The 12515-nt window shown below is 36.4% G+C and overlaps 1 protein-coding gene across 1 annotated transcript in view; it reads left to right on the plus strand.

The window, feature by feature from the left end:
* Positions 1-12515, plus strand: part of LOC150088402 (protein phosphatase 1 regulatory subunit 36-like) — a 189208-nt gene that overhangs the window by 55579 nt on the left and 121114 nt on the right. Inside the window, exon 4 of the mRNA XM_090370147.1 lies at positions 4450-4545. Within this exon, the coding sequence (XP_090226273.1) occupies positions 4450-4545 (96 nt within the window). The remainder of the gene's footprint in view (positions 1-4449; positions 4546-12515) is intronic.

The raw sequence follows: 12515 nt of genomic DNA on the forward strand, positions 1-12515 counted from the left end.
TGCAACAGGATCTGGAAAGGTTGAGCAGATGGGCTGAGAGGTGGCAAATGAAGTTTAACATTGACAAATGTAAAGTACTACATATGGGAAACAGGAATCCCAGATTAACATATCAACTCTGTGGTACTACGCTGACAGTGGTAGAGAATGAAAAGGACCTGGGGGTAATTGTGCAGGCAGATATGAAGTTCTCTGAGCAGTGCAGACGAGCTGCAAGAGTAGCTCATGGTGTCTTGTCAATGATATACAGGAATTTTTCTAGCAGAGATAGGGATGTGATTATTCCCTTGTATAAGGCATTGGTCAGGCCACACCTTGAGTACTGTATACAGGTCTGGAGACCTGATTTCAAGAAGGATGTAGAGCTGCTGGAACGAGTACAGAGAAGGGCAACAAGATTAGTGAATGGAACAAAGGGTTGCTCTTACGAAGAAAGGCTTAAGTTTTGCAAATTACAGAGTCTGGAGACTAGGCATCGGTGAGGTGATCTGATAGAGGTGTATAAGGCTTTGAATGGCTTGAGCATGCTCAATGCCGATGGGATTCTTCCTCTTGCTCAGAATAATCACCTGAGAGGGCATAAATTCAAATTGAGGAAGGACGGATGTCGGATAGATGTGCGGAAATTTGCCTTTAGCCAGCGGGCAGTTGGTTTGTGGAATAGACTTCCATCACTTGTTGTTGAAGTTGATAGCCTAAACAAATTTAAGGCTCAGCTGGACAGGTATTTCGAACGAATGGAGGGGTGAAATGGGAGTAGTGGTTGTGCTTTTTTTTTTTTTTTTTTTTGGCTGATGCTGAATAAGCTTGCTTTCTTGCATCATATGCCTCTACTAATGCTAATGCTTGCTCCTAGCAGCTGCAGCCTGTTACTCTTCCAACCATTATTTTTGTAATAATATATTTTCTATTTCCCTCACAAAATGGAAATACCAGCAATAACTACCACCTGTGAGAAAGTGCCTTCTGCCTTTAAGACTCTACTGTGTTGCCTGATGCGTAGGACTGAAGTCTTTCCTGTTATGGGCACCCCCTTTTGTTCCTCTCACTTATCTTATTTTCTGCACCCGTTCCAACAGATCCAAATCCTTCCTAAAATGAGGCTTCTGGACTTGTATGTAGTACTCAAGATGTGTCTTAACCATTGCCTTATACAATGGAAAATCATCTCCTTATTCCTGGTGACAAAATTACTGTATATTATTGACAAAATCCCATGGGCTCTCCTAGCATCTTGTCTGAACTGCTTAGAGAACTTCATGGTTGACTATGGAACAATATGGCCTTAGTTACTAATGCTCCTAAAAACTAAATAAACAACAAACAAACAATCATGGTTGACTGCATAATTAGATCTTTTTTATTCTCCGTTACCTTGAGTGTGGTACTACACAGTTGGTATGTTGTTCTGGAATTACTGCTCCCTACGTGCAGTACCTTACATGTGTCAGTGTTAAATTTCAATTGCCACTTCTCAGTCCATCTGCCTAATTTTTCTAGATCTTGTTGCAGTAGCATACCCTGATTGCTGACATTAACCACCCTGCCAATCTTTGTGTCATCTATTGTATCAAGAACGAGGTTAAGAGAACTACGTGTTTCTAGAAACCGCTAAGTGGAATTTTATTTATTAATTTGAAATTATTGTTTTTCTCTAACTTTTGATTTAAATTTAGTAGTGTTGTATTGTTTGTGATTTCTGATTAATTTGGTCTATTTATTCTTTCATTGGCCCATGTAATTGCTTAAAAAACCACAGTCTCTCCACTCACTTTCTCATAGACGTACCGTTTCTGCTGCATGCCTCTTCTACAGATACTTTCATGGGCACTGTTCTTCTGAATTAGCTTCTATAATTCCCGCTCTCTCTTTCAAAACAGTCCGAACACGTGCCACCACCAGCCAACATCCATTTACTGTCCAACTTCAAACCCACAGAACCAACTTTTCATCTTCCTCATTTATTCATTCAACTGCCGTTTTCTGGAACAACCTTCCTTCATACGTATTTCCTGAAAATCACAATCTACAGAAGTTCAAGTCCAATGTCAACAAATATCTTCTTTCGTTTTCTCAACCTCCAACCCAAGCATGGTACTAAGTACTATAGGTTCTAATACCTCTTGTGTTTGGGGTTCACATAAAAAAAAAAAAAAAAAAAAGTTGATTCTGCCGGCGTTGTGTTGGAATGTTCGATAGGAATGTTCAAATTCTGCTGCCATTGTGTTAGTAGTGATATAATAGATACTGGAGGTTCCTATGTAGATTGTAACAGTGTAATCAGTACTAGAAGAGGATTATAAACTAAAATTTATATCACTACATATGTGTTTTAATAACTTATCACATAGTCCTTTGGCGCAGTGGCGCTTCCTTAGCCAGGTGGGCAGGAGCGGTAGGCGTAGCACGTTCTTCTTGATTAGACCGGGCTTCGAGCCCATGAGCCACCAAATACAGAGGATGCGGAAAGGTCAGGGAATGACCACCGCATATTCCCAGAGCAATGGGCCTTAGTTGCTAATGCTTCTAAAAACCAAATAACAAACAAATGTAGCCCTTTAACATAAAACATTAATATCTGTAGAGCTTTTAGTATCAGTGATTTGGTGTAGATATGGTATTACAAATAGGTTGCTCAAGAGCTTGAATCACGAGTTCGATTTAACCACTGTCGCCACATAGGTTGGCGATAAGTATTTTTATTATCTATTATAGCTACTTAGAATTTACAAACTTAACGTTACAGCGTAATTCATATATCTGGAACTTGATGGCATAAAGTATAATGTAAAACTAGATAGCGCAATACATATCACTGCATTTAAGAATCTATTAGCTTAGTGTAGTAATTTCAATTAATCAATTAAATTTCTTCTTCAGTGTGCTGTCTCTTTGCAGAGGTTGGCTGTCATCTTTGCAATGGATGAATGTGAGGTAGAAGCCCTAAACAAACCCTTGTTACTGTAATCATACCACTCTCTGAGGTTGCTAACCAAGGTTTCCTTCTTTTCCCTCCACTTATTTTTCCATTGATCTTGCCCTGAATTATCAATTGCAACAACTTATATTTGTCATTCCTCATCAAATGTCCTAAATATTTTAGTTTTTTCTCCTTAATGGTGTTAATTATTTCTGTTTTTTTCTTCATTCATCTCATGTTCTCATCATTCTTTATCTTATCAGTCCACGACCCTCTTCACAGTCTGTAACACCACATCTCAAAAGCATTTAACTTATTCTCTGTCTTCTTTGTCAGTGTCTAGGCCTCGGCTCCATAAAAGAGGACAGAAAAGACAAAACATCTCAGTATTCTTGTCCTTATAGGAAGCGTAAGATCACTGTGGCATAGAAGATTCTTCATTTTAAAGAAGGCTGCATGTGCTTGTTCAATTCTTGAGTGTCATTCAATAGAATGGTCCTAGTCTTCTCTCAGCTATGTCAGGCCTGTGTAAACTCTAGAAGGAAGGGGATGAATCAGATTAGTCCATTTGATATCAATGGTTTGACCATTGATGATCCTGCTCAGGTAGCAGACAAACTGAATGAGTATTTTGCATCTACATGCACACATGAGGAAATTCTTTAGGGAAGTGGAGGCCAAAAGATTATCAATCTCCAACAGGGAGCTGAATGATTTTGTAATAACTGAGAGCAAAGTGGAGGAGAAATTGTTGAAGTTAACATAAGAAAGGCACCTTGGGTAGATGGAATCTATCCAGTTATATTTAAGGAGGCAGCAAAGTAAGTAAACCCTTAGCCATAATTATGAGAGCATCTTTGGACTCGGGGGAGGTCCCCATGGACTGGTGAAGTGCAAATATATCCCCAATTCACAGAGAAGATCAAAGGGTGACATGAGTAATTACAGACATGTTAGTTTAACTTTTTTTTTTTTTTTTGACAGTTGCTGTATAAGTTTTCTTTCTTGCATCATATGCCTCTACTAATGCTAATTGGCAAACTTAGACTTTAAACCTGATATGCTTTCATCAATATCATTAATAAATAAAAAAACAACAATAGATTTAGCACTATACTTTGGGGGGGGGGCACTAATAACATTAGTCCAAAAAGAGTAGTACCATTTATGATAACTCTATCTTCTCACACTCAGTGAACCCTTTATCCATAGCAGTAACTTGTCCATAATGGCATACTGCTCCAATTTGTACAGCAGTCTTTTATGTGCAACAATATCAAAAGCTTTTCTGAAATCAAAGTATTATATGATGTAAGAATTATTTTTGTTATCTAATCCTTTGATGTTTACGATAATGTGGTTTAAACACATTATTTGAGTGAAGTCTATCATGTTATTAGTTAGGTGAGTATCATATTTGAATGATTGATATATAACTATTTGGGTTGGGGGGTCTAAGGAGTGTTTATATAAAATTTTTTGGAGTTTTTGAATAAATTTATTTATTTATTTATTTTATTTTTTGTTAGGTCACCCCTAATTGATGCACTTTTTATGTGGATGTTAAGATACTTTTATTTTTATTTTAAAATTATTACATGGGATCAGCCATTTACCCTTGTAAGGTAAGTTAATTAAAATGTCTTATACAGTATATGTGGCATATTAAAAATATTTATTCTAAATTGTCTTATGTATTTTTTATAATGAAAAATCACCAAACCAAGAAATATTATAAAAATCTCATCCTTCTTTTAACTGGTTAGGTCAACTATAAGTTTATCGTTACTCGCTATATTTTGGGCTGGTGATGGCATTCATTGGATGAAAAGTTGTTTGAAATTATTAATTATTATTAATAGCCATATGGTGCAAGGAAGCCTGAGGCTTATGCTGCACCAGGGGAAAAAAAAAAGTTCCCGAGTTACCCTGAGAGAGAGAGAGAGAGAGAGAGAGTCAAAAGTAGAAGGGAATCACCAAGAAAGAGAAGAATGATGATATCCAGCTCAGGACCCTGGATGTGCCAAGCCCATACTCACCAGATGTGAGCCCCCGGGGTTTAATATAAAATATTACACAGTTTCATTATGAATTTTGCTTTAACTGAGTAAAGTTTATATGGTTTAAAAGCATTCTTCCAGTAGTTATTATAGTCTTACATGTGGTTCTTCCCACGTGTTTATCTGTTGCCCACATTATTACTATTAAAAAGATGTTGTTCCATAGGTTTTATCACTTTGAACATTGTGTATTAAGGAGTGGGATAAGAAATTGAGAAAGGTTTATGTTGTTTTCTTACACAAGTAATACATTTTCATAACTTCTGCCATATTTATTTGTTTCCTGTGATGAGTTTAAATTTGTTCAGAAATAATTTTAGTATTTTAATTTATTTTGTTCATTTATATCGCTGTTATTCAACCATTTTTGATTTTACTTCTTACATTTACATGATTTTGCATAAAAAATAAAGTCATTGCCCACTTGCACCTCAACTTAAAATTTTATTTATTAATAAGAGCATAGGTCAGTAAATGTATTAAAATTAAATATGCTTTATACATCCCATAACAAATTTTAGTGTACGTTTAAACACCTCTGTTATGAAAACATTCGTTGCAATAAAACAATAATACATTTGCAAAATAACACATACACATATAATAATGCAAAATAACACATTTGTTGCAATAAAACAATATGCACTTTTTTTTTTTTTTTTTTTATATATATATATGAAAACCCCAAACACAAGAGGTATTAGAACCTATAGTGCTTAGTACCGTGCTTGGGTTAAATTGCTCCCACTTAGCAATCCTGCAGGATGGGAGAGTATCATGAAATATGAAAATTAACCCACATGCAATAAAATTAAATTACTTACAATAAAAATGCTTGTTTAGGTCACTGCATATTAAAAAAAAAAAAAAAATAAGGAAAATTTTATTTAAGACTATAAAGTGGGATCATTAAAAAATACCCCATCCACATTATATCAAGGTTCCATTGCAAGTACATACATAATGAAATACTTAATATTTTTTGTAATAAGTACTAATATTTGAGCGGGAAAAATTGCAAAACTCTCTTATTGGACCCCTTGCATATGTTCATTACACATATACTTTTCTTAACGGTTCTAGTATCTTTTATCATATACTTTTTAACACTTATCTACACTTAATTTTTAGGATTTTTTATGTATGGTATTTATTTTTGTTTTGTAAATAAACTGTTTTAATTTACTAAAAAAACCGTTTTTTAGGGTTGAAAGTCTGAGGATTTCAGCCCTAAACCATTTTTTAGTACTTTACTATCATACACTATCTAGCATCTCTCATATTGTGGTTTAACTTCATAAGTGGATTGTCACTCATTGTATCACTGGGGTACCTTTCTGCCCACCGAAGAGAGGCCAGCAAGCTTTGAAACGGTGCTGTCTGGGTGGTGGCATCATCCAAGAATAAATAACATTAGTCTTCTCTACTGGTGAAGCACTATTTATTTGAGGTAGTGCAGTAAATAGGCAACTCATTGTGAGGGCATTCATAATATGAGATGTAACAAAAATGATGCCATTTCACCTTTTTCAGTGATTTTCTATGAATTAAATTGATACTTTGCATTAACTTGTTCATATATTAAACTTCCAATAGTCTCTGAGGCTTTCAGCCCCAAACCCTTTTTTAGTACTTTACTATTGCACACTGTCTGGAATCTCTCATGTTGTGAAGTTAAATTAAACTTCATAACTGGGTTGTCACTCGTGGTATCACTAGAGCACTTAATCGACCACCAGTGAGAGGCCAACAAGCTTTGAAATGGTGCCATCTGGGTGGTGGTATTTGCCAGAATAAATAACATTAGTCTTCTTTACTGGTGAAGCATTGCTTATTCGAGGTAGTGCAGTAACAGAAAACTTGTGAAATTGTTCATAATATGAAATGTAGCAAAAAGGATGCCATTTTACCTACTTTGACTATGTACCAAAATGTAGTTTTGCACTAACTTGTTCGACTGTTTTTATTTTTATATTCTGCTGTTTAGTTGATTGATTTCATTATAGTGATATTAAAATTTGTATTAATTAACACTTTTTTAGATAAGTAAGCCTTAATATAAGGTTTTCATTATTTTTAGCATGTGTTCTAATTTTTTTTTGCTAAGGACCAAACAGAAAATCCAGACAGTCTCTGGTCCCAAGTTTTCTGGATAAAGGGTCTGGTACTGTGTTAGTAACATGATGCAAGGAAGCTGTATTCTGGTACATATGAGGGTGGTTCAATAAAGAATTGCCCTCACCTACTTCCACATATCGCAGAGTTATGATATTTCGTGTATATCATTATACATATCTCTGTACTAAAGGTGTAAAATTTCAGCCCTGTGTCTTAATTTGTTTTTCTCTTACAGAGCTGAACATGTGACGAAGTAGCATCGTGGACAAAGTTGAAGCCAGAGCTGTAATCCGGTATCTGTTCTTGAAGGAGAGATTTCCTAAAGAAATCCATGAGGAGATGACTGCTGTATATAAGGATGAAGCTCCATTCTATGGCATTGTGAAGCACTGGCATAGACAGTTTAGGTGTGGTCGGACATCGGTAGAATCTGAGCCCATTCAAGGTCGTCCCCATTCAGCCATCGATGAGCACAATCAGAAAAGTGGAGTTGTTAATCATGGAAGATCACTGGATATCTGTGTGTGAATTGTCCCAGGAGGTGAAGATTAGTGTGAGCTCTGTTGAAACAGTCCTTCAGGACCAACTCCATTTGCAGAAATTAAGTGCAAGATGGATTCCCAAGATTATTTACTAGTTTCCAGAAGGCTGATCGACAACAGAAATCACAAGAGTTGTTAGCCCTGTGCAAAAAATGAGGAAGACCTTTTTCTCTCGTCTAATCACTCAGGATGAAAGTTGGATACACCATTTCAACCCTGAAAGTAAAAAGCAGTCCATGGAATGGCAACATCATAGTTCCCCACCCCACCAAGAAGGCAAGGGTCCAAGCGTCAGCAGGAAATGTCTTGCTGACAGTGTTTTGGGATGAGAAGGGCGTAATAATGACCGATTACCTGCTGAAAGGTAGAACAATTACAGGTGCCTATTATGCCAACTTACTCACAATTATGGGAGAAAATCAAAACATGTAGATGTGGCATGCTGTCCAAAGGTGTGAGAATGCTTTAAAACAATGCCCCAGTTCACACTTCTGAAATTGCAACAACACAAGCGGCTACTTGTGGATACGAAATACTGCCCCATCCAACCTACTCACCCAATCTTGCACCATTGGACTTCTTCTTGTTTCCTTCCCTCAAATCATTTCTTCGGGGGACCCACTTCCCTGACGACGAGACACTCATTTCTGCAACAGAGTCATGGTTCAAAAACAATATTTTGTTGTACTAATTTTACTTTGCAGTTCCCCCACTTTATATTGGCTCGACAATTCAGCCCATAATTTACTTAATTCATCGTATCCTCTAGGATATTAACATTCTTTCATCTTTTACTAATCTGCTACTCTTCTTTTTCTACTTTCCTCACCCTTATAGTTACTGGCACCTTATGTAACTTTCACATCCATTTATACTTACTCAATTTAATTTAATATTAATACAAATTACATATACTCTTGCATCCTTTTATGCTTCTTTGCACTTTTAGGTGCATCTGTCATACCTATTAAGAAATATTGTTCAAGGTTTAGGCCTAAATGGTTATCTAATGAACTAATGAGACTCATAACAGAGAAGGAAAATGATGGGATGCATATAAATTATCAAGCGACTCAGAAGCCTATGGCAGATATAAGCTAGTCTGTAATCAGGTCACAAAGGAGGTTAGGCAGGCGAAGGCAGATTATGAGAAATCCTTGGCAAAAGATGCTAAGAAAAACAGCAAGGATTTCTTTACTTATATAAACTCTAAAAGGAAGGGGATGAATCTGATTGGTCCACTTGACATTGATGGTTCGACTGTTGATCCTGCTCAGATAGCAAACAAACTGAATAAGTATTTTGCATCTACATTCACACATGAGGAATTATTAAGGTTTGAAAATGGCAGAAGGTTATCAAATTGTAGCAGGATACTTAATGATTTTATAATAACTGAAAGCAAAGTGGAAGAGAAATTGTTGAAGTTAAACATAAGAAAAGCACCTGGGGTGGATGGGATCTATCCAGTTATATTAAAAGAGGCAGCAAAGCAACTAAGCAAACCCTTAGCCATAATTATGAGAGCATCCTTGGACTCAGGGGAGGTTCCCACGGACTGGAGATGTGCAAATGTATTCCCAATTCACAAAGGGGGATCGAAGGGTGACACGAGTAATTACAGACCAGTTAGTTTAACTTCTGTTCCGGGTAAAATAATGGAGTCACTGGTTAAAGATGCATTGCAGGATCATCTAGACAAGACTTCAGCAGTAATTCAGACACAGCATGGGTTTGTTAAGGGAAAGTCTTGTCTGACAAATTTGATAGGATATTATGATGTGGTTACAAAGGAACTAGATGCAAAAAATAATTTTGATATCATATATTTGGATTTCAGGAAAGCTTTTGACACTGTTGCGCATGAAAGACTATTGTACAAATTGGAGCAGAATGGTATTAAGGGTAAGTTGCTATAATGGATAAAAGGATGGTTAAGTGGGAGGAGACAGAGGGTGGTAATTAATGGGTGCTGCTCTTCGTGGACTAATGTAATTAGTGGTGTCCCACAGGGTTCAGTGTTAGGTCCACTGTTGTTTTGTATATTTATCAATGATATTGATGAATGTATGTTAGGCTTAATGTCGAAGTTTGCAGATGATACAAAGTTTGGCAGGGTTGTTAATGACAGTAATGGCAGTGTGCTACTGCAACAGGAACTAGATAATTTTGGCAGATGGGCTAAGAAGTGGCAACTGAAGTTTAACCTTGACAAATGCAAAGTACTGCATATGGGTAGAAGTAACCCCAGAGAAACGTACCAACTGTGTGGTACTACACTTAAGGTGGTAGAAAATGAAAAAGACCTGAGAGTAATTGTGCAATCAGATATGAAGTTTTCTGAGCAATGCAGACAGGCTGCCAGGGCAGGTCATGGGGTTTTGTCAATGATATATAGGAATTTTGCTAGCAGGGAGAAGGAGGTGATTATTCCTCTGGATAAGGCAATGGTCAGGCCACGCCTTGAGTACTGCGTAATGAGGTCTGGAGGCCTCATTTTAGGAAGGATGTAGATTTACTTGAGCGTGTACAGAGAAGGGCAACAAGATTTGTGAGGGGAATGAAGGGATCCTCTTACCAAGAGAGGCTTAAGTTCTGCAAATTGCAGTGGCTGGAGACTAGGCACCTGCGCGGTGATCTGATTGAGGTGTATAAGGCCTTGAATGGGTTGAGCACGCTGAATTCTGATGGGATCCTTCCACTTGTTCAGATTACGAACCTAAGGGGGCATAAATTCAAATTAGGAAAAGACATGTAGAATAGATGTGCGGAAATTTGCCTTTAGCCAGCGGGTGGTTAATTGCTGGAACAAACTTCCATCTGTCGTTGTGGAAGTTGATAGGTTGAATAAATTTAAGGAGGAACTGGACAGGCATTTGGAGGCAATGGTGTGATTTTTTTTTTTTTTTTTTTTGCTGATGCTGCATAAGCTCATACACTTGCTTTCTTGCATCACATGCCACTACTACTACCTAATTTATTAATCTTGCTTTTACCGAAACCATTTCTTCTAATCTACTGTTTACCTCCTTTCTATGTTACTCTTTAAACTTTTCTTTTAAAGAGTTACATTAAATATCCATTTATATATATATATATATATATCATTGACAGCATCCCATGAGCTGTACGAACAGCCTACATTTGCATAACTTAAAGTTGGACTAATGATACGAAGACTACATTTAGCCATAGGCCTTTTCTTTATCAACTATCTTCCTTCAGTTTGGTGCTACCCAAATGGTATGTTTAGGTTATTCCAACATTACCACTACCCAAATAGTATATTATTCCAGGATTTCTGCTACTAAATATATTATTCCAGGATTTCTGCTACTAAATATATTATTCCAGGATTTCTGCTACTAAATATATTATTCAGATTTTTTGCTGCCTAAATGAAGCTAAGTTGTTCCCTCCATTGACAATAACAAGCTTGGACTTATTGCTCACTTAATGACAACATTATCCACAAGTTGATGTAAAATTATAAATATCATTTTAATTGAATAAGGACCAAGGAGGCAAATCCATTATTCATTAAAAACTCAAGATACTACTGTTACAATTGTGTTGAATCTTGCTGGACTCAGATGATGGTGTCATTAGCAAATTTGTGTTGAAACAGTCAATGTATGTATTGAGTCTAAATGAAAAGCAAACAGCATATGGAATAAAAATTTGATACAGTGGAGAATTTTTTTTTTTTTTTTTTTTTATCAAGCTGTTTCAATAGCTGTGTTGAAATGTTAACCTGTAGTTTTTACTTTCAAAGTTATACATCAAACTTTAAATCCAAACAGCAGTACAGAATAGGACCAGAGTATGTCTGCATGGGGCAAAGTTGATGAGATAGAGCAGATATCATCTTTTAATATTACAAAAAGGTGATATTTTTTCACATTGGCACTAATGATATCAAAAGTAGCAGAACTGAGGACTTGCTGAACAAGTACAGAGCATTGTTTAGAAAATGTCGTGTTAGAGTTAAAATTGAAAGTGTCTGCAATTCTGCCCAGACATGATAGGAGATAGTATATAATGAGAGCCTTGTCATTCAGTTTGATCCTTGAGAGACTGTATACAAGGCTCCTGGGGTATACAAGACTAATAGTTCAAAAGCAGCTCCAGGTAGAGGTGTAAGCAATTCTTGCACTGCTTCTCTTGGGACCTACAGCAGCTTAGAAAGCAAAATGTTGAGAATTACAACACCTTCTAGGGGTCCTCACGAGGTAAGCACATACATGGACTATGTTTGGGTCACTAACCACAGAAACAAGTTTTTCTGGATTATTGGATAGGTGTTTTCTGCACCAGCATGTTAAAAAGACGAGAAAAAGCAATACTCCTGATCTGATTATCAACTCTTCACACATTAATAACACTAGCAACACAGTTTATACTTCCAAGAACTTAAATGCTGTTTTTAACCAATTTTTATGCATAGATTTAGAAAATCACCATGATAATTTCGCATCGCGTCACAGTTATTACATATAGAGGGAGTTACATTTTACCGAAATATGCTAATTTCGCATAATCTAGCCATTAATGTATGACATACTGATTTATTTTAACAGATATAAGCTAATTCTCTTAATTTTAGCAATTGATTCTGGCTTTTGTTTTCTTGTGATAAACATAATCAGACTTCTACCTATGATTTTTAGGTTCAATTCCAATGCAACAATTTACAATTTGAAGAGAGCACACTTGGTGTTTTTGTTGAGGTTTTGTAGGCTGTGCCAAGGTTTTCTAAGTATTGACTGATCCCAAAACTTGGGATAATGGTAGTGGGGAAGATAATTGTGATCAAATTCAAGTTGAAGATTCCCCGAAAACCTCCACTTCACAAGATGTTGACTATCACCAGTA

This window comes from Mastigoproctus giganteus, chromosome 3 (genome assembly GCF_048544385.1).
Source record: "Mastigoproctus giganteus isolate SK-2022 chromosome 3, ASM4854438v1, whole genome shotgun sequence".
NCBI lineage: Eukaryota > Metazoa > Arthropoda > Arachnida > Uropygi > Thelyphonidae > Mastigoproctus > Mastigoproctus giganteus.